Genomic DNA, 23,816 nt, shown 5'->3' with positions numbered 1-23,816 from the left:
GACTTACTGTCGGCAGGGCGGGGCGAAGGACAGGGCGAGGGGGAGGGCGCCGATTTCCGGGGGGTGGAATGGGCGGAGGTGGAGCCGCTGCCCGGCTGAGGGCTGGCGCCGAACAGGTCTCCCAGCAGGTCGGTGTTGGTGGGGGGCTGGGGGGAGGAGCAGAGCGGTTCCTCCGGGTCCCCGTCCAGCCCCAGCAGGTCCACGTCTTCGGCCGGGGGAGGGGCGGGGGCGGGCTGGACCTCGGGTTTCTTGGCCCCTTTGGGCGTGGCCTGGGCCCCGCCGGGCTTCTCGTTGCTAGCGTTGCTCTGCTGGCTGGACAGGGACAGCATCTCGTCGTCCGACGGCTCACTCTCCTCGTTGCCCTGCCCCGGGCGGCCATCCGAGCCACCGAGGGTCCTGCCGGGGTCTGTGGAACACTATCAGTCACATCTCAGCCGGCCAAGTTTAAAATGAGCAGAAAGAATCCGGGGGCTTCTAAGATATGGCTTCTAAGCATTGCTTCCCAATGCTCTCATGTTGGATTTTTGGTTCTAATTTTCAGCCTTCCAAAAAAGGCTTAAATGCTGAAAAAAAGCTTGCATCAAGATTACACAGATGGCAGCTGTTTATGCAAAGAGGTGTAACTATTCCAAGCAGCATCACCAGGAGCCAGAGTTAGAGCTGACTCATGTGATACGGTCACTGAGCTCTTCTGGATGACAGGAGTACATATTTTCTTGTAACTGCAGCTGAAATTTTCTTGCTTTTTGTCACTGCACGACATAGTAGATCCTCAAAGAATTATGTACTTAATACAGGGATTTCCTTGGTTCACAATAACCAATTGTTTCCCATTCAGAAGATCCCTGGAGATAAAAATCATAGCACAGAGCACCCATTCACCTCTTTGATAAAAGGGAAGCCTTTCTGTGTGCTGCATGGTTAGCTGGCCAAGCTCTACTGACCTCAGAGACTGTACACACATCTACTAGATCTGCCACAGACAAGTACAAGTTTTTATGGGACTATACTATGGGTCATAAGGGGTCTTTTTCTGCACTACACCTTACCTTCGAGATCCAATCCCTCCATTTGTTCTTGTTAGGAGAGAATGAGATTGCATTAAGCTGAAGTATTTACAGTAATGATCCTGATACTTATTCAGCAAAATCTTGGATGGGCTAATGGTTTTGTTTCTCTGGGGAAACATATTCTGATCCTTGACCTAAATGAACACCAATTCTTCTTGCACTTCAAACAATGAGATAACTTCTCAATCTCAACAAACAGGTAACTGCTTAAAACGTGATTTTTTCAAATCCTCCTGCCGTGCAGAAAGAATATGCAGGGGCAAGTTAAACCGTCCACCAAATAAATAACCTTCCACTCCCCCCTCCGCTGATTCCAGATCAGTGTGTCGCAGACTCCCCGTGCCCACCTGCAATGGCCAGGGCGTCTTGGTGCTCCTGGTGGCAGGAGAAGAGGACATTGGGACTCAGGTCCTTGCTGGGGAACTGTTCCCAAGGCGGGGTCAAGTCCTTCTGTCTGTCTGCACTCTCCACCTCAATGTCCAGCACCACATGGAACAGCTGGGGGTACTTCTCTGGTGAATCACAGGCATCCAGCTCCGGCCTACACACGCACGCCCACACACACACAAATACAAACACAAACACACACACACACACACACACAAACACACACACATACGCGGACATATACAAGAACACACAAGCATACACACACACACACACAAACACACACACATACGCGGACATATACAAGAACACACAAGCATACACACACACACACACACACACACACACACACACACACACACAAACACACATACACGGACATATTCAAGAACACACAAGCATACACGCATACACACACACACACACACACACACATTAAAAGATTCAAGCACATACAGACAGACACACACACACGCGCACCCATGCATACATACAGACACACACACACACACACACACACACACACACACACACACACACACACACATACATTCAAGCACATACAGATACACATATATACACCTGTTACCCTAGTAATAAAACCACATGTAGATTAAACAGAGAAAGGAAGATTGACTCACTTTGTAAACTTTAAGACCGTGGTGCCTGGAGAAATAAACCCAGTGTGGAATTGTAGCTGGAATATCTGTGTGTTCGTCACCTGGAACCAGACATAACAAGGAATCACCAAGCACTATAAGAAATGCAGTCATTTATTTTGTGATTCACCTTAATTAGCAAGCATTCATTTAGAGGAAATCCATGTTTTCTTTTCCCATCTGTGCCCAATAGAAACTGAGAATGGTGTGAATACATGCTAATGCCCTCTACCTTGGCCTGCAGCCGCCCCCCGAGGGTGGACCTCATGTGATAGACGGAGACCACCACGTCTCCGTGCACACTCACGCCCAGAGGAAAGACCACCTTGCCCTCTTGGACCCTGTGCTCTCTGGGAAAAAAGAAGGGATACCACAAGCAACATGCCCCTGAATACAGCTGTGGGAGCTACATTCACCATTAGGCCAAAGACCAAGTGCACTGGTCTGAGAGAATATCATCACTTCATGTGCTAAGAGTAAATACAAAGGAGATTGATTTGCACTCCCTATACAAACTGCTTTGCCGGGCTGAACAGGATGAAAATACAGCGATCCATTTTTATTCACAGGTTTGAATATGCATGCTTGGCACCACTTCCTCTCCTCAGCTGCAGTAAACCTGAAGTACAGCGTACCACATTTGCAGATTTCATATCTGCAGAAATTTCTGGTGAGTATGTGTCTCAATTAAGACAGGATTACTGTAGTATCGTTAGCCATCTGGTTGATTTCAGATTAGTCTCTCTGTAAGCATTCACTATGACAAACACGGGGAATAGATGAACCCACGCAGACAAAAAAAGGATATGTGTGTGTGTGTGTGTGTCTGGGGTGTGGTGGGGGTTTCAGGGAAACGAAGCGCTCTTCCCACCTCATCCTCTCGTAGTCCTGCGCCGTTGAAAAGATCTTTGTTTCCCCGATGAGGATGTCACAGAAAGGCCGGCAGCCGCTACGCTGTTTGTTGAAGCAGGGCACGGGGCTCATTGTGACCGCTTTGATAACCAGGGCTTTGGTGTGGGGCAGCGTGGGCTTCTCCGACACCATGCTGCACATGTAGCCAATGTACCTGAGCACGGGAGATGACAGGTGTACTGGGGACTGCTATGTGGAACACTTCACACAAATAGCAGAAAGCGCAATGTTCTGGAGCACTCAACAGATCTTTTATAGACTATAAGCTTTTACATTTACCAAACAGAAAATCAAATCATCATCACCAAATTAATTCGAATTAAATGTCTATATCATAAGGCTACTTATACAAAATAAATCTTAATACCGTGTTTTCTTGTTCAGCTATGTGCATGGCAAACAAAAATAATAATAATAATCTTTTTGTGGTACCATGTTTTATGGTACCACATTCTGTTTTCTCTTGCATTGGATTAGTTAGTTGTTTTCCCACAGTTGTTCAAAATGACACAACTCTAAAGCCGCTCCAAAGCCGTTGGGATTTTCCATTATAACAGCAGCCTCATTTACCATTCATGTGTGACAACACATCTGGTGACAACCCTGAGACAGTATATACACAAACTCAGATGGTTCAAAAGCAGTGAATGATTCACCTGTTCAATCAGCATGCAGTAGGTGGTTCTCATTAAAAAATCAAGGCTTGCGTGTGCAGCAAGCCAGTCTGGGCTTAAGACGCAGGCCTGAGCGCGGTGCTGTTAATCGTCTGATGGCCAACGCGTGTCTCACATGCTGCATAGGACATATGCAGTTTAGGTTCAATTATATCTGCAAAACCCCCTACACAAGCTTACTCACAACACTCTGGCAGAGTGACACATGTTCCCCACTGTTGTCAGCGCTGACATACACAGGTGATCTTGTGGGAACCAGCTTTGTCATTACAGTTAATTCAGGTGTATTATCGCAGCATTATGACTTTGTCCCTCTGCCCTCTCATGTTTTCTTTAGATTTGGAACAATCGCATCTCTGAGACGCTACACTATACCTTTACAAAAGCACACAAAGCACATTCAAATCCAGAACAATGAATACAGGAGAGAGCCGAGTATAGGGCCAGCCCTGGATTTTTTTTTTTTTTTAGTAGTAATTTGAATGATCACAAGTCATATGTCTGTTGTTCCTTAAGGCAGTTTAGATAAAATGCTAAATGGATTGACGAATATTTCTTTACTTCATTTACACAGAAATCGCATGGAATACTGTATAAGCAGTGACAGAGAAATCTTGTCATTCAAATAACAGGACTAATGTATTTTCAGTTTTAAAATCTCAACAGCAAAGAACTCTACAGTGACTCAAATTATACTTGAGCCTTAAAATCTGTCACAGGAAATAAATTATTGAATTACTTCCTTTTTGATCAAAATGTCAAACAGCTTTGGCAGTAGGCTGATGTAGTCATCACTAAAGTTTCAACCCCTGAGTACAGACTTTCGCTCCGGTGTCATGCTGACAAATGTTCTCATGAGAGATGAAACATCTACTTTACATAAAGTGTCACGTTGTACATATCTCGGAGCCATGTGGATAAGTCTCTTTTATGACATCTTGCTGCATAGTCTGGTCATATCCATAGTTAGGCATTCACTCAAGACTGAGAAAAGCACAGACCAATGCCCTCACTACTGATGGCTTCAGACTGAACACTGCTGATATATAGTACATCTAAGTGGTGGAACAGCTGAATGTTTAAGCAATTTAAAAACATATTTGCTGAGATTTTCAGTTATTATTAACTGTATGATTGCAAAGTTTTTCCTACAGAAGGAGGTGCAACTACACCTCCAGAACCACCGTTTCCCATATGCATGGCAAATAAACGTTTCAGCTATGCGCTCCGGGAACAATGGGGTCCCGCCTTAACTTGGAATGCTTTCAGCTGGGAAAATAAGGAACATGTGGCAACAAGCCATGCTCATTAATGCAATCCGGGGTAGCATGCGCATACTTATCTCAGTTAAGAACACGGTTTGTCACCAGACGTATGGAAGGCCAGGCAGGCCTGACACACAGACAGTAAGCAAGGGCATCCTAATGGAGGATATAGGCAACAGCAAATCATCTCCCGCTCGTGTGAGCAGCGAGGCTCACAGACCCCCCCGGATCCCTACCTCCTGTGAGAGGGCCACAGCCCCGAGCCGGGCCTCTTGGCGCTGAGCAGCTGCATGGCGGGGACCGGGTTGTTGAACAGGTGACAGAAACAGAACATGGCACAGACCAGGACACCTGAGGGGGCTCGGCCATCCTTAGACAACAGGAGAAAAGAGCGGGGGATCAGGCTGGCACAACAGCCCACAAAGGGAGGCGCTGTGGGCAAACACATCCACTACAAACACAGGCTGTGATTGTAAAAATGTATCACGGTATGTGTGGAACATTAGTTAAGCTTCATTTCTCATATCATTTATCTCATTTGCAGCCAAAAACTATTAGTGGGCATAACGTGCAGATAAAAGCAAAAGGAGGAGAGTACTTTACACGACACCAAAGTAACCCAGGTTGCTCAAAACTAGTCACCCTTCAATGATTACATTTATGCACTGTACAGTATGGCTTAAACATTTTATGAGTTCTTCCTTTGTCAGATATAATCATTTCCTTTTAATCTTGCTGGACATTCACATCCATCACGCTACTAAAAAAAAGTTACACTGCAGTTAACAGACAACTTCCTTCAATACAGCTTTGGAACAGTATTTGTTAAATAAACACTTCCAGTGTTATAAAAAGACCACTTCAGGGTTATGTGAGGATATTGTTTAGATGGGATTTGTCTTGCAGCGTCACTATGAACAAAGCTGGTTTAAAACAGCTTTGGGGAATTCATTTGAAGAAATTCAAACTGCAGGGTAACCAAAAGTAATCCTGCACCTTTATTTGCACTACGTTTGGCCTCAGATGAAGATAATGCCATCAACAAAGACCTTTCAGCAGACAGACAATGTCCCAGTTTCTTTATTTTTACTACAACTGAGTGGAACATCTGTCTTGATTTTCCAGTGAACTGTGTGGAAAGTCAGATCCAAACTAAACAAATACTAAGCAAAACATATTCTGAAGCTCTACTTTGTTTAGAATAGGCCACATTCTACAACCCCTGCTGCTGAAAAGAGCTGTGCTCTAACAGACAGGGCAGGAGACAGGTGGTTTATAGGAAGGCGTGGGTGGGAGAGGCCTGTCTGGTCCTCCCCCCTCTTCTTACCGTGCAGGTAATCACGCAAACATTCTTGGGGTTTTGTTTGAGCCAGTTGTGCATGTTCTTACACACAGCAAACAGGTTATGGAGACTGGGGGCCTGCCGGGAGGGCCAGTTGCACTCAGAGACCTGGGGAAGTGGGACATGTGGGCGTGAGCAGCAACACAGTCATGTGACCATAAGGCATTCAACAGCGTTCTCCTGTGTGCAGATTATGATTTGTCATGGTGAGTCAGTGTCATTGGAGAGCAATAAGAACAGCTTTTAAAGACGGTAACATTTGCTCCAATGAATACTCATTATTACATTGCATTATTGGCATTTAGCAGACACCCTTATCCAGAGCAACTTACATCAATTACAGGTTTTTACTATGTTATCCATTTATACAGCTGGATATTTACTGAGGCGATTGCGGGTGAAGTACCGTGGCCGAGGGTACAGCAGCAGTACCCTGTGGCGAATCGAACTAGCAACCTTTTGGTTACGAGTCCTGCTCCTTAACCACTATGCTACATTGCCACCCCTTTTCCAGTACTGTGTCTCAAAAATGTTGTATTTTGACATGCACTGTAGGATGCAACAGCCTAAACTTTGCAATCATCATGCCGACAGATGTCTGAGGAAATCACAAAGATCTTACAGCATCAGATACTGTAACCAGTGTGATCCAAGTGGAGTCCAAAACCAAAACAGGATTAACTCACTGCACTAAAGACCATGATCCCTCACACAGGCGACTAATTGAGCTCTTAATTTGAGTCTGATGGATGATGTCACTGTCCATAGCAGACTCACATACACGCTGTGATCTGTAACATTACCCTCTTCTGTACAACTGCAGCATCTGAGTCACAATACCAAAGTAACCACAGTGGTCAGAATGAAACCCTTCACAAGCACACAGAACAGCTCCCCAACAAGACAGACGGTTATTTTACTACAGGCAACAGCAACATTTAGTTAATCTAGGGCATTTTGAAACCATGGTTGCCACAAAGCACCACACAGAGGTTTTCCAGAGGGAACCAAAAAAATACAGAAGAAAACCCAAGAAATCACCTAACTTCCTAAAAGGGGCTGCTAAGCTAGATTCTAACTCTCAGGAGTTATGTCACAGTGTGCAGCAGGTTGACTTACACATACAGCAGAGCCACACAGCTCAGATATCAAATTCTACCACAGCCCAAGACAACAGCAGGGCTATTGCTGTCAGACACAATGGATCAAGTATTAAAAATGAAGGTCTTCATTGGAATAGGCCACATTCTACGAGCTCTACTCCTGAGAGGAGATGTGTTAACAGATTCCCCAGACAGAACAGATGAAGGATGGGACACATTCGTGTTTTGGAATAATTTCCAAATACTTCATAGAGTACCATTAGACAGGACAGCTGCAAGTCAGAGATTATATAAAATATATAAATATACAGGCATATGCAAAAGGAGAGCTGAACTGGGAATGTGGAGCACACATCTGAAGAAAAACATTCAATGTAATTCACCCATGAATTCCAAAATGAGGACAATCTAGAAACACTTGGTATAGATGGCTGATGTGTGATAGATGTGAAGATCTGCAGAATCTGCAGAACAGCCAACAAGAGAAAAACCATGAAAGACTCAGGCTCCACACAGAGGCAAAAATCTTGAGTGAAAGACTCACCATGATAAGTCATCTAATTACAGAAGAGAGCAGTGAACCCCGCATCTACTAAGGAAGCATCAGCTCTAATTCATTTATTGCTGGTGCTTTATCACCCCATCCGATGAAAGACATAACTGCAAACTAATAATCACTGCCTCTGAAGATGGAAAATTTAAACAAGACATGACTATACAGCATTTCATGGTCCTACCTAAGTAACTAAAGATCGGAAAAACTGTACCTTTTTACAATAACTTTTAACCGGTAACCAGGAGGTAAATGAACAATGTTCTGTCAACTGTATGTGACTTCAGAATGCGTCCATACTTCTTTTATTGCAATAATGTCATCCACAGGCTCATGCACTATGCCACATGCCTCCATACTTCCTGGACAGATCCCCACTTGCTGCTCTCACCCTGTTGGAGAACTTGGCCCCGCGGTAGTTCCTCTGGGAAAGGTTGAACACTGTGTAGTGGTCCGGGTGCCGCGAGTCCAGGAAGGAGCGCACGTCTTCGATGTGGTTCCTGTAGCCAATCTCCACAGCCTCGGCTGGGTATGACATCACTGCCAGGGAAAAGAGAGAGGGGCTCAGACACTGCATCTGAAAAAATCCCTGCAACCCAACTACATTGTGGGAGAAATTCAACCTGGCGCTCATCGACTGGGTGTTGATGTCAGTGAAGGGCCTCCTGTACGAACTTTGACCCCTAGTATGAATGTGAGCAGTAAGTGTAACGACATTAGGGTCAGAGGGGAGACAATATCCCATAATAAAATCTACTTGAGCTGCCAGAGGAGAACAATCTGTGTTTTAATAACCAGTGACTGGCATGTGGAGATAACGCAGACTGACAGCTCCAGAGGAATGTGTAGTGATGGTGTGAGTCACTGGGGTGTCACGTCAGCCATGTCTCCCAGAGCAGCACAGGGACTGGGCCCAGAGGACACTGTTTTACAGGCCCCTGCACAGCTCCACCTCCTGGGGTGACTGCCATATCCATCAGGGGAATCCAGCAACGGTCAGACAGCCTCCCCAGACATTTCCATAACATGCAGTGATTCTGAATGATAACACCACTGCGCCCAAACCAAGAGAAGAGCCCAATACACAGGCATGAAACAGGAGGCCAGGATTCACCCTGAGCATGAAATAACTACAAAATGATTGGAAGACTTAGAGCCAATGAACCTACAGAGACAAACTCATTCCTAAAACAAGCACTTCCATTATATGAGAAAAGAATGTCATGAGGCGTGACTTTCCAGCCAACGTGCATGGAAATGTGTTCATTTCAGACAACTAGTCCCAGGGAGCAGCCATGCAGTAAATTAGAAATGGTGTAACACGTAAAGGAGTCAAGCAAAATCCTTCCATACCGATGATTCGGGAGGTGATGTAGGCAATGTCCAGCTCTCCTTTTGTGTAGCTGCAATGAAAACAGTTGGACATACCCAGTATTAGAAGTTTGTAACACACAGACCATTACATCCACTGGTTTATATTAGGTCAGCTTGCTATGATATAAATAATAGCATTTGTGACAGAACATCAGTAAGTCAGCTCTCCATTAAACAAGCAGTGCATGATCACATGAATATTCATAAATTATTCAGTTTCATTTGAACACATCCTCTTTACAGCAGTCCTCTGATGTGCCTTCAGAGAAGGTAGAAGTGAAGGCACTTTGTCTTGTTTGGGAACTGCTGCGTTTGATGGGACGTAAGCAGTCTCTGTGTTGTTCTCCTGGTGTTGTCATGGCTGTGAGGTGTCCACGTCGAAGGCAATCCTGTGCTTAATTATGTAAGAGATAAAGCGGCCCTTTAAGCTGTTAAGGACGGTAAGACGCTGTCTGTAAGCAGTCTTCAAAAGGAGATCACTGGGATACGGCGTTCTATTTTAATCTGGAGCGCACACAACACTTCCGCGCTTCCCTAAATGCAATCCATCCTCTGGCACAAATGTGGCTGACATGGAGTCAGGTGTCACATTTTAATGCCTGAGGTCCCCTTGCGTATTACATTAAATTTCTGCCCTGCAGCCCGCGCCCTTTGCCAGCTACCCTCAGTTTCCCTTCATCACTCACATAAGGCTAGTGTTCAGGCTTTCAGAGGCCTGCCATTGTGTGGCTGGGGATTCAGTTTTTTGATCAAGTCTGCCTCCACACATGTGACCATTCATTTATGACACCACGTGTTGCCACCAGGAGGTTTTGGGTTAAATCACGATACAGTCATGCGAGACTCCCTCTCAGAGGGAGTATACGGGTAAGGAAGATTCACTTTTTCGCATACTGAGCCATGCTGCAGGCAGCAGAAGTGAGATTCACGAGGATGCTGCCACTACGAGATCCCTTCAAACCCTTCTTCCCCACTACTCAAGTCTGCTATTTTTAATCCCCCTCAGTGTCAGTAAGATGCCCTAGGCCGACCTGAGTCATCCAAGTACAGCACTGTACTGGGAAGAGCAGCATAACAATAGGACCTCAACAGAAGTTCATGCCAGCCAGAGTTAAAGTCTACTGACTCCTCCTACTTCCTGGGTGTGATAACTGACATGCCACAGGCAGGATACCTGAGATACACTGAGACATGCGAAGCATGTGCCTCCTATGCACACAGAGGGCGAAGGCTCTTTCCCAGGCCCCTGTGACCCACACTGGCTTCAATGCACACAGGCATGGCTTCTCACACCCATTTCCTGAAATGCACAAAGACTGACATAAATCAGAGCGCTGAAGCAGGCCAAGGACACTTGACTGTCAGAGGGAATAATACATTGACAAACGGCTGTCTGTTCATAACAATATGCTTGGCAGAAGAGACATGTTGTGGTTTCCAGCTAGTCCGTAAATTTGGTACAAAACTTTTGTTGAAATACAATACATTCATGAATATGTATGTATGTAATATGTATTTTACAGAAATATTTGTACCATAGACAAAAATCCACTCTTACATGCTAACATTAACACACTGGATCTCCTTCTGGCTCTTTAATTAAAACCAATATACCTGTAATATTAGTACTGTTATGTGAGTCTATAAAAATATGGCACTGAGCCTATTGTTTGGAATGCAATGAAACAGTATCCATTGCTTATTTTCAGTGAGTCCTTTTGCCGCCTCACCCTTTTTCAGCAGAATGGTGTCATATTCATATCTCTGGCTACTAGTCTGAATCTGTCCCCTTCATGGCCTCGCTCTGTATAACAGCATCTGCTAAAAAATGCCAATAATGGCCTCTCTCCAGTCAATTCCCCCATATCCTCAGTGCAGACCCCATTATTTTAAACAGCATGCGAATGCCGCCGGGGGCGGGAAGGGGACTTTGCAGCATGTCGCCACATAACACAACTCCACGGATAAACATACAGCCACAGGGCCTTTGGTTGCACATACTGCTCTGTGCTGAAATGAATCCCTCCGTGTCACGTGGTGGATATTTGGCATGAGAGGCCATCATGAATAATGGAGGCCCATGAGCACAGCAACACGCCGGGGCTCGGTGTCTCTCTTCCCAGCCCGGCCGGATAGCCGTGCTGACGGAGCCTCTGGAGGCTCTTCTCACTGTCACACGCACACAGAGTCCTCTTTGTGTGGCCTGCGAGACGCCAGTGCAGGCCAGCGCCCTGCGGGGCCCCCACACAGTCACAACTCTCCCCCCACATTTCTCCCAGCTCTCCCTTTCCTTCATTTTCACTTCTGTTTTTACCTTCTGCGACAGAAGTGTTTTCAGACAAGTTTCTTCTTTTTTTTAAAAAACCACCTTAAATGCAGGTATTTAGAAATGAGTCAAATCTTTTTACCATGTGTGGACATTTGTAAATCTCAAAATGAGTCAAGCCTACTCTATCTGTTCAGAAAACACAGATTAAAACATAGGGGAATCCAGATTCAAAGGTCACACAGTTGACATGATGTCATAATTGTGCTGGATTTATCTATTAGGCTCTAACACAGCAGGCAAAGTAACAACTTGGCATTTCGTTAAAAACCGATCTCAGGTTTCAGAAGAAAACACCCTGGTGGCTTCAGATGGAACACTATCATTACAGGTCAATGGCATTTTCACGCTGCTGTCCAAACACATATCAGTGTACTCAGCTGACCCAGCCACACAGCTGGTCTGCTCTGTGGTCTGCCCTCTGGCAGGTCCATTGCTCATGATGAGTAATCATAATAAGAATTCCAGGAAGGACGCCGGTATGCTTTCGCAATGCCTTATGAGTAGAGAGCACAAGGGATTACACAGCCAATTAAGTTCAGAGGGCATGATTGGGGGGCCAGATTGAGAGTCCCATTGGGATTTTAGCTAAAATGCCTTTTCTCTAAACGCAAAAATGTGCTCTTTTGGTAAGTGCCATGAGATCTTTACTCATCACAGTGGGGGAAGTTCTCAGTTTCATGTCTCATCCAAAAGACAGTCAGCCAAAGCTACATCCAAGATGACAGAATGTATAATTAATGTCTGTTAATAAAATACCTGTCATGTTAGAGAAACAAAGAGCAGGAAGCAGTGGGGACTTACGTTGCCACCTGGTGCATGACTTTGGTGGAGGTGTCCTTCAGGGTGTCTTTGAGGTTGTCCTTAATGTTGCTGAAAAACTTGCCGGCTCCCCCCTTGACCATGTCCAAGAGACCCCCGCCATAGCTGGCGTCCATATCTGGAGATGAAGCACCTTCAAGTGATCAGATTTAAGGTCTTACAACACACACACACACACGACACGGACAACCACAAACAATTCACAGCACAGATCATGCACATGCTGACCACATCCCCAATCCAGAGACATGCAGTCAAGCACAGACTACACCATTGTAATACATTACAGTACATTACATTACGTCATTTAGCAGACGCTCTTACCCAGAGCGACTTCCAAATAAGTGCATCACTATACTAACAGTATAGTATATCCAATACATCCAATGCACGCTGAATTTTTATTTGGGCAGCAGGCCTGAATTTTTACTGGGGCAGCTTTATGAGAATACAGCAACAGTGGTCACCACTGGTTCTTTACTTGAGGATGACCAGTGCATTTGCAGGTGTGAACTGGTCTGGAAGAGCTGACACAACACAGACGCAAGCACGAAAATTCTGCTTGCAGCCTGCCTGCCTGGGTCCTGTCGGGAAGGGCATCTTAAGAGAGTACGCTTCAGGCCTGGACCAAACCCAGAGTATGTGTCTGACTCATCCCCTCAGATGTCTCAGCACTCTGCACTCCCTGTCAACCCCCCCCCAAGGATACTGTACGATTCACAAGGAAACGGTCCACTAAAACCTGACGGAAACGTTAAGGCAAACCCGCTCATCTTCATGTTCTAGCTGCCGCGTCTGCAAGTTTCACCACCCAGAGGGACGGCCAGACAAAAAGGTCAAAGCTGACTGATTGGTGCCTTTACTGTGCACACCGTGTGGGGTTTTCACTTGCAGGGAGGCCTTGGCACTGGTTGTACAGAGAAAAACACTATTATGAAAATTATACCAACGTAGGCCAAATGTATATTCTATCTGTATACTACAGAAAAGTAGCCATGCCATGAATGTAGCCACAAGCCATGAATGCTTAAACAAGTACAAATATGATTGTGATAACATATGTACACACACTTCAATGACACCTAAGGTTTCCAAGTTAAAAGAGCTGATGATTCATTGAATTGCACCATACTCTGACTGTTGCAGCCTGAAGCCATCTGAACAAATTGTGGTCACTGGATAGAATCATTGTGCGTACTATTGCTACAATACCTGTAACCCTCTGGTTAGTGCTACATGAAAAGGAAACTGGCATCACTGTTTTTAAAATATTCAGCATGGCTTGGCCAGGAAATGTCACAATTTCAATGTGCTGATCAAACGGTTTTAACAAAAGGTGACTCTACATAAGTCCTCTGTAAGTTCACTTATTACACTGCATTACATGCATTTAGCAGACATTCTTATCCAGAGCAATTTCTGGCACAATAGAACATAAGTGTATCCATTCAAATGAAATGAGCAACAGTGTTAGACCAGGCCAACAACACTCCCAGAATTGAGTGTGTGAATGTAGCGAAGGGCAAGAGCAGTCACCCCACCTGGCCTCAAACCCGGGTCTACAAGGTACCAAACCAGCAGCCTGACCGCAACGCCAAAGAGCCAGGCTCGTTGGTATGGTAGTCAGAGCGCATACTCAACCGTAGTGACAGCACTCTGTCACAGTGAGCATAACACTATTCAAGCCCTACCACAAGTTAACTTGTGCAATCAGACAGACACCAAGTATACTACGATACAACAGTCCCTAGAATCAAAAGACGTAATAGAATCACAATACTACACACAAAATAAACGTCAAATACTAGAGGTAGCAGGTGTTAGGGGGCAGGGATTGAAGTGGGACTGAGATGCACTCTGAAAAGGTGGGTCTTAAGTCTGTGTTGGAAGATGGCCAGTGATTCCCCTGTCCTAACCTCTGTGGCGAGTTCATTCCACCACTGGGGGACCAGTACAGGGATCGTGTCTGAAAAGAGTGATGGGTCGGGACAGTCAGTTGCCCTGTAGATGCAGAGCACATCGATCTTGAGGGAAAATAGGGTTTGAAGAGCGGTCGTAGGTATGAGGGATCTGTGCCATTCATTGTCCTGTATGCCAGCACCAAGGTTTTGAACTTGATGTGAGCGATAACAGGAAGTCAGTAAAGTGAGGTGAGGCAGGGAGGAAGGGAGGCTGTAGACCAGTCGTGCAGCTGTATTCTGGATTAGTTGTAGAGGTTTGATGGCACAGGCAGGAAGGCAAACAAGGAGGAAGTTACAGCAGTCCAGGCATGAGAGGACCAGGACCTGCACTAGGAGTTGTGTGGAATACGTAGTGAGGTAGGGGCGGATTCTTAGGATGTTGTACAAGAAGAATCTGCATGCCCAACTCACTGCTGCCACCTGAGAGGGGAAGGACAGTTGGCTATCAAGCATTACACCAAGGCTTTTTACAGTGCTATTGGTGGTAAGGCTTGTAGCATCTAGGCTGAGAGAGAGCTCTTGAAATGAGGAGGACCTGGATGGGAAATTTATTATGAAAAAGCAGTGTCCCTTGTTGAGACCTCAGACAAATACACAGAATATCTGTGTGCCTGCAGCCAGAGTGAAGCAGTGGAACAGAGGAGCAGAGTGAAAGAGTGCTTCAGTCATTCTATACTGTATGTGTTTGATTTGACAAATGGAATTTAGATTAGAATCAGGGAGAACAAGGCCGAGAACATGCCTTCACCAAAGGGTCCGACATTCAAACCTGTCAGTGGGAATCAGGATTGCAGAGGTGAGAAAGTAAGGGCTTTAAAATGCCTCTTTACAATGCACCAGAAACATACGGATTCACCCCAGTCAGATTCTTCATCACTGCTTGAAAAGCGAATATGCTCAACACATCCTTACATCAACTGGCTCCCTGTCTGTAAACACAACAGTTCCTCCCCTGTATACACATTTCTGAATTTTTAACTGAGACCACACAAAATTAAAGACAGTTGCAGAAGACTTTTCCCTCCCCCATCAACAACCACAGCTCTGTAGGCACTGTAGTCACTAGGAGAGTCTGTCTGCCTTCAGCTGCTGACATTTGTCTGGAGACACAGATTGATGGATCTTAGTGGGGTTAGCTGGAAAATATCTGTGAAGACAGTTTCACACAGAGAAAGCAGAACCACAGACACTTAAACCTACACAGTGCATTTAGAAAGTAGGGGGGACTGCTTGTCTGGCCACGAAGCTAAGATACAGCAATAACGACTCACACGATATGAGTTTAGCACATTCCAAATTAAACTCAGCAAATTACAGTTTCAGCAGGATATCCCCTTATGGAATCTTTCCTGAACCTGCACTTTTACAAGCTACTATCATTTTTTTTAAATGATCAGAAGGTATCATTACAGGTATATATTAAATCTGACCTTTAAGGAACATTTTTGTGTAAAAAGGTAAGAAATTATTTGGTTTTATGTTGGATTCATCAAGCACATTGCACTTAGAGGACTGATTTGCATATTCTTGGCCCATTCAACCAAATTCAATCACTTTTATTATCTAATAGAACAACCAGAGGTGCCTTTTAAGTCCTCTGGCGCCATTGAAGTTGTGCCTTGGTGAGAACAAAAGGCACAGCAACAGAAATAAACACTGTGGCCTTCTTTTGGATCAGGGTCGGTAAGCTTCAAAGCCTGCAGTGTTAAAATTCTCATGGTTACCACTCTGAACTCGCCGACCCCTTTTTATCCTCGCAGCAGACACATCTCTGATGCCTTTGTGAACCCAAGAGCCCTGCTCCACATCAGACCCTCCCAGCTGACTTCAATAAACCATCAGAATACAAATGACATGAAAGTTCCAAGAATAACTATTGCTTCCTTGTCAGCTGTTGAATTTCTGATGGTTAACTTTGACCTGGCAAGGAAACGGAATGGCTGCGGATCCAAAATATGCTGACTAGCTGCCTAGAAGTAAGATACAGTACGCATGACGGAAACCGTTATTGTGCTGCAAAATAGAATGCTTGTCTTTAGCTAATTGGAGCTGTTCCATTGCTTGAAAACTCTCTTTAATAATTAACTGTATTATATGAAGCGGACACACAACACATGTTGACTTAAATCACAGGAGGACATTAATGACTGTCTGAATGTGGTTGATATTACTGCCTAATTGCAAGTATTCACCAGAGATGCAATCATAACAGTTTGTCCATGTTTCTCTCACTTGCTTCATGAAAACAAATCCTAATTTTTTCAGATGCGTAAATGGCATCAGTAAGTTTTGACAGGTAAAATTCAATTAGTTCTCCTCCATTTAACCCTTTAGCATTTCAACCAACAACAACAAAGTAAGCTTATGTTTTGAAATACTGAAAAAGACACACCTTTTTTCATACAAAGCAGTCTTTTTTTAACAAGATTTAAGAACTGGCTGATATCACGTGCTGGGTGGATCAATATTGGGAATCACCATCAATCTCAAAACGATATTTCTACTTATTTTAGGGCGATGCTCTAAAGCCAAAAGAGCAAAAGTTGAATCAAGGAATTAAGCCTGAACATAGCACAGAAGAAAAAAAAAGACTAAAAACCTGTTTTTAAGAAGTGATCACAATATTAGTTTTTTTGATTAATATGTTGAATGAATAAAGACATTGTACAATTTAGTTGTATGACTCTAGTTTCCTACACACTTTGGATTGCGCTGGATTGACACAAAGTAACACAACAGAGAGCCGGTGCATACGTTCTCAAACCCCTTCAGCCAATCATGAGGCCTGGCACTGGGCTGACCAATGAGAGGCCAACAGGATGTGCTCCACATAATGCAGGCCATAGCAATTGACAGGGAGGCTGTGATGCAGCTGCAGTTCCTTTCATCAGACTTCCTGGCTGGTTTGCACATTTTGGATGTGGCTGAGCTCTGGGCACTGTGTACTGAGCTGTGAACACCACAGGTCCACCGGTGAAGGGTTACAGTAATTGCTCCACACGGCATGAAATGATTGCAGCAATATTCAAAGGGAGAGAGGGGCCCACCTGATACTTCACCCTTTCTGAGACAACCTCCCTCAATTTTTTTCATTTCCAAAGGCCCGCTTGCCTTTCCGTGCAACAGAAAGGCTAATCATTATTGCTACTTCATGAGGCTGTGGTGCTCCCCACTACTCTACCTGTACCAGTCCCCTAGGTCAATCCAACCAATTTCAAACATCTCTCAAGGAGATAGCACCCAAAAAAAGCATATTTTTGGGCATGTTACTGTCATGGAGCGGCAAGCAAGTATGAAGCTATTGAATGAGATTTAGGCTAGTAGTAGGCCATGCCAAAAAGTGAGATAACAGCAACATTTATTAGCATTACAATTAGCAGCACAATTATTTACATTGTACACTAACGTTTTTTTTTTCTTTTTACTATGAACATATAACATGCAGTGAAACCACTCGTATTGACCACCACCATACCAGACAGGCCATCATCAGAGTCCAAACTGCTTAGCAATATCAGGTAGGCTAGTATCTTAACATGCTGGAGTCATCACATTTAGCACATGCAGACAATGCTAGCCAATTCACGTATAGCACATGCATTGTAGCTGTCGTGAGTACAATCAATCATATTAATGTAAAAACAAAGCAAAGGCTTTGCATTCTTAAAATTACCAGTTTCTCGTCCAACAAAGGAACAACGGCAGCCGTGGTTACTGATGCATTCACACCCATGCAGCATTACACCCCGACGAAAACGAAACGGCTCCCCTGTCGAAGGCTTTACCTGAGCTGTCCATGGTGCTGTAGTCGTCCGGTGTCACTGGGCCTGCCTGCGCTTCGAGGTTTGCTGGTGTCGGGCTGCCGCCGTGCGCGCTTCCGCCTCTCTCCCCGTTATTGAAGTCACCGCTGCTATCGACCAACTGCAAAGATTCATATCCATCGTAATTGCTCTTTTTCTTGTAGCCACCCAGCAAGCTCATGAGCACAGCGCCAGTGTTTGTCAATCACATACAAAAAACAGCCCAGAAAATGCACATATCCCTTCTGACAGATTTTTTTAAATAATCCTCTCAATGCTGGTTACTATGTTTCGGCGTTTCCGTCTGCCAATGAAAAGAGGCCGTCATCCGAACCGCATTTGCAGCCCTGCACAGAGAAAGCAGCCAGTCTCCGTGCTGAGTTAACGGGTCCTTTCAGGCTTTCTCCTGGCTCCAGGCCAATCCCTGACAATACTATGTCGGCAATAGGTGACTAAGGATTGCCTGATTGTGAGGGATTTCACCGTTACTTCTCTTTGTTTTACCGTCTTATTCTGGCAGTAGATGATTATTATGTTAAAAAGAGAAACGTGAAACAGGAAGAGACATCATGAAAATAAATGTCTGAAAATCTTTTTTTAAACAGATGTTCCTTGTTTTTTTTTTTTTTTTAAACATATATTCCTTGTTTTTTTTTCTTTTTTTAAGCCAATATTGTGGATGCTGTAGATTCACATTATTAATATTAATATAGTCGAGTCAGTTACAGCACACGGCCTGCTCTAGAGAGATTACATACTTATACACGTATATTGTAATCTGTAATGACCAAAATGAGTTGCAATTACATCATTCAGACAATGTAGATTAAAGAATGCCTCATGCACCCAGTATGAAAGACAGACTTTGGGTAAGGTGATACTCTCATGTCTAGGGAGTATTCTTTAATTGATTTCCTATCATATTCTGGAGCATAAGGGCTCGCTAGATTCAGAGTATTTATAAGGTAGTGTTTAGCATAACAGGGGGAAGCACAATTCAATTGTAATTAAAACAACAATGTGAAATAGACTTGAATAGTACAGGTCATCATGCATTATGCTCTGGGATCATTTTTGCATAAAAATGTTTAGCCTGACTAGCATTGAAGGAAAAACTAAATGACCTTTCAATTTGTGCATAATACATTTATACAAATTTTACTGTCATTACAAATTAACTACAGGAGTGCACATTGTTTTATTGAGTGACTTTCACTGAGAATAGCTCATGTGGAACATGCACATGTATGAACTAGTGTGGATATCTAGTGATAGACACCTAAGAATCTGACTCCTAAAAGAACTAACCCTGACACAGTGAAATAATGGCCCTTCAATGCCATTGGTGTCCATTAGAAGCAAAACATATTGGGTCACTGATTATTATGAGGTCTTCTATAACTTACTCCTGTCTGCCAACTCAATTTCACTCAGTGATTTCAGCAGTTAAACAACCGCACTCTGGTCTGATTTGAGTACATCTTGTCTGAAGGGGGTCAATGTATAGCAGTTGACATAAATGGATTTAATTATGATTAGTCTTCAGTATGCAACTGCATCAAGTGCTTTGTCAGTATATCCACTTCAGTTGGATGCTAATTAAGGTGCTAGACGCCCCAACAGCAACTAAGTCAGTTTCTTGGCCTTCTATAACATACTTTCTGACATGGCTTGAACGCCTGGCAACAGTGGAAGTTCATAGTTTCTCAAAGGATAAACAAAGGCAGAAAATGCAGCTGCAAAGTTTAGAATTCAGTGAGAAAGAAAAAGTCCCAAAATAAAACATGTGCAGTACTGCTACATATTCATACTCACTGGAGGTACTGTAAGACATAGCTATGATCTTTTCACTTATAAATTACAGCCATAAAAATCACTGCTATATCAAAGCAAAACCACAACCATTGATAAACATTAATTTATTGCTATAATTAGACATCTGAATTCAGGCATCTTGCTCTGTACTTTGGTCTCAACTTAGAGTAGCACATTTGAGGAAACATTACTTAATAATCAATAATGGGGTCATCCTGAATCCTTACATAATAACCCCCTTTCTGCATAAATCAACCTCCAAATGTCTGCTTATGTCAGTCATTACATTCTGGGTGTCACACATAAATTAACACTTCCTTTAATGTGTTATTCAATGTTTCATAAAATCACAAAATTAAGCGAAGAATAAATTCTACTTTCATATCCAAGTTTAACTGAATGCAATGTTCTTTGAAACAATGACTTTTTCCAGGACCTGATGGTCTTAAATTGGAAGCAGTGGCATTCCAGCTGCTGCTGATAACTAGGTGCTATTGTGTTGATAAGAAACCACTGAGCCGCTGATAGCTAAAAATGAAATCACTTACCTTTGCAACACAATACGCTATGATATATGGATATATACTATGAATACATAAAATGTCATTTTACATGTCATTTCAGCATCACAGTTTCTTTTCAAAATATGGTGGGTTTACATTTATACTCTTCCATGTGTTAAAGTACTATCAGTTAACAAGCACTGTAGGTACATTCAATTAACAAATATTTTATCAATGTTAGACATTTTAAAAATAGATGTTTACATGAGCATAATCAAATATAATATGTGTTTGTTTCTATCAACCTACACAGAGCAGGCTGTTTAAATAATACAGTGCAGGTACTGAGTAATTCACAAATATGACTTGTATCTACAGCTGTATTGCATGTGATTTTTGTCATGCATACAGTATACTGTAATACAGTAATATTTGGGTCAACATAACTTGCAAAATTCAAATGTACTCATTATAAATGATGGAGGTCTAAAGCTTCCCATGAGATTTTAAAAATACATGAATGGATGCTTCTCTGATTCTTCAGAAAACCCATCCTTACTTCATATGGCAGTTTTTTTTTCCTATTCTACATCTTGATAACTGCTTTACCTGACTAAAAGGGTGGATGCAGTTCTATAAATATCAAAGGTTAAGAGCCTTTTTTCAAAATATAAAATAGCAATTAAATACAATTCCCATGACATCATCCTATGTAAGGTTACAAGAACTGCTAGTAATTATTTCACAATATCATTTAATGTTAATGACTATTATCAAAACTGGAGATCATCAATCATTCTTTAAACTGGTAGCATGTCAACAATAACCACTTTGTTGAAAATCAAAGGAGCTGCCTGTTTTTAAAGCACAAACTCCCAGAGCAGTCCTCAGGATACATTTCATGGACTTTCCACAGACATTAAGGATGGTTAGATCTGTATGGATTTATCATTATCCCCTCTGGTTAAAGCTTTACTGACTTGCAGTCTCTGTTGGACGTGGGGCATTTACATGATCTGACCTTTGTATATTTTCCCTGCAGCTGTTGTTTTCCCTCCTAATTCTCGGTGTAATTCACCCTGAGAACCTCGGTGTAATGTACCAAGCCAGCAGACTTCGCATTGTGTAATTGTGTCAACATTTTCAACTTTTCTGTTTAGGATGAATATACTGTATTTGAAAAAATTCAATAATATTTAGACATAATCAAAGAAAAATGTATTCTCCTTAATATGTGTGCAATGTTTTGTGACATTGACATTTAAAGACATTAGTCTCCTGTAACAATGGAAGCATTAAGAATTAATGGTAGGATCACTGGACTCTGGACAAGAGGACCCCCTGTTCTACAATTCTGGATAGGACATGGCACGCCTTCAAACGATCTTACCATTGCTTTGCAAAGGGGGTTACATAGCGCCTGATGTAAAAGTCTAAAACTTGTTCTTCTGGATAAAGCCTCTGCCAAGCAAAGTCGTTACCGAGACGAACCTGATGCTAGTCAGTTTGGGAGCGCATCTATACAAAACACGTTTAGAGTTTTTGTGTGTGAGTTTCCGGAAACTGATGAAGACCTTAAATTGACTGAACACTCTTCTTCATATACGTCAGCACGAGTGAGCGTCGGGCTTAAGTGCTGGCACAACCTGACAACATTCATCGCCATCGCTTAAACTGCAGGGATGGGGCAGAGCACCGCCTCCATGGAAACCGTGGTTGCTGGCTGGAGCATCCAGCATAGGCACCGCGGGTGTCAAGGAAGTCTCCGCCATCGACTACAATCATACATTACAACAAAATATTGGGAAATTAAACATTTTTCGTATATGATGCTATCTAAAATTTGACTTGGATAAAGTAACCACGATATAATACGAGTAATAATTCTAGTTTTCCTTTTAAATATTTAACTTAAGCTCAGGCGACGTACAGCGCACCTAGCTTTTTACCATGGAATTGAAATGAATGCTGAACGTGAAGCTTTAGCTGTCCACCCTACTAGCACCATACAATAAATGAGGTGGGTCTCAATGAATAACCTAGTTAAAAATCCACTGTTTTCATGGCGTATATCGTCAACCACTTACGGGAAAAGTAGCAACTCCTTCCCCAGCGTTGTCATTTTAACATCTTTAGCGAATTCTGAGGGGTATATACACTGTTCTCTAGGGTGACAGTTTTTATCATTAAAAGGACTGAAATGCGACAGAAACAGGGTCAATACGCTAAATCTTATGAATTCACTAAGCGGGACGAAGATTTTAAACAGTCATTGGCTACGTGTTTGTCTCAATATAGGCCCAGTGGTTACCAGAATAGCATCATCTGTTACTAAATATATGACCAAACACCGCGGTCAAAGGTTGAAAAATCTGAATCAATGGTAAATAAACGGCAAACACATTCTAATAATAAGCACGAATTATCCCGTATGTGAAAAACAAATGCAGATGAATGATTATATTATGTAATATTCCAGTCTCTGCGAGGAACGCATAGCGATGTCACCATGGCATGCAATAAAGATGCATCTATTTTACGCAACCTCGGGGTCTCCTAAGGAACCTAAGGATTTCCCTTTCTCATACCTTTTTGTGCGCTTTCGTTCATTCTCCACACTTATGTCTTCAGTTGCGGAGCTGCAGGATCCTCAGCTGATTTCAGAAATGCTGACCTTTGATTTGTCATTCACAGCCAGTCAAAGGTCAAAGTGTGCTTTCCCATCAATCGTGGATACTGGTGGGCAAACCTGGACGAGTGCGCATAGGACGATTCCGGGATTGTAAAGCATCACGTTCTACAATCACGACGGCTACTGGTTAAAATTTACCATATTAACATTTTGGGGGAAAACGTGGTATGGATTTTTGAACTGGACTCACTGTACGTCGAGGCTAACATAGCAAATATGCGCTCGTTTTTTCAGTCTAGGAGTGTATTTTTATGTTTGCATTGGTGCAGCAAAAGATGTGGATTTAAGACCGTCGGATGGCAAAAGCAGCACCACAAGAAACGGAAATACCAATTGGGGCTGCCGATGATTCCATGATCCTCAAATTCAGTCCATGATTTGCATCTCCTTCCACCTTTAGCGTTGCTGCAGGAGCACATATGACTGCACTGTCTGTTCCGGTTCACTTGGGGATTACAGACCGGTAAATATGGTGGAGAATGTACGCTCCATCCTCGCCTTGTAAATGGTACTCTCCACGGCCGGCAGGTTTGGCTGCTCAGACAAGTTGGCTGAATT

General features: G+C 43.3%; 1 protein-coding gene across 5 annotated transcripts in view; it reads right to left on the bottom strand.

Annotated features, from left to right (window-relative positions):
* The window catches only part of dnajc6 (DnaJ (Hsp40) homolog, subfamily C, member 6), a 29,085-nt gene extending 5,744 nt beyond the window's left edge, over positions 1–23,341 (bottom strand). For 4 of the 5 annotated variants that reach the window (XM_036522060.1, XM_036522061.1, XM_036522062.1 and 1 more), the window contains exons 1-11: positions 18,234–18,631; positions 12,470–12,605; positions 9,319–9,368; positions 8,357–8,505; positions 6,295–6,417; positions 5,204–5,337; positions 2,988–3,182; positions 2,349–2,466; positions 2,099–2,178; positions 1,418–1,611; positions 8–406 (exon numbers count right to left, since the gene is read on the bottom strand). In XM_036522060.1, coding sequence (XP_036377953.1) covers positions 8–406; positions 1,418–1,611; positions 2,099–2,178; positions 2,349–2,466; positions 2,988–3,182; positions 5,204–5,337; positions 6,295–6,417; positions 8,357–8,505; positions 9,319–9,368; positions 12,470–12,605; positions 18,234–18,429 — 1,774 coding nt within the window. In that variant the 5' untranslated portion in view covers positions 18,430–18,631. Of the gene's footprint in view, positions 1–7; positions 407–1,417; positions 1,612–2,098; positions 2,179–2,348; positions 2,467–2,987; positions 3,183–5,203; positions 5,338–6,294; positions 6,418–8,356; positions 8,506–9,318; positions 9,369–12,469; positions 12,606–18,233; positions 18,632–23,154 lie in introns of those variants that run through there. The other variant, XM_036522064.1, reaches the window with a different exon arrangement.
* Between the last annotated feature and the right edge of the window lie 475 nt (positions 23,342–23,816).

The sequence above is a fragment of the Megalops cyprinoides genome, chromosome 2 (genome assembly GCF_013368585.1).
Source record: "Megalops cyprinoides isolate fMegCyp1 chromosome 2, fMegCyp1.pri, whole genome shotgun sequence".
In the NCBI taxonomy this organism is placed as follows: domain Eukaryota; kingdom Metazoa; phylum Chordata; class Actinopteri; order Elopiformes; family Megalopidae; genus Megalops; species Megalops cyprinoides.
The sequence above is the reverse complement of the archived record's forward strand: the minus strand, read 5'-3'. Positions and strand labels throughout refer to the sequence as shown.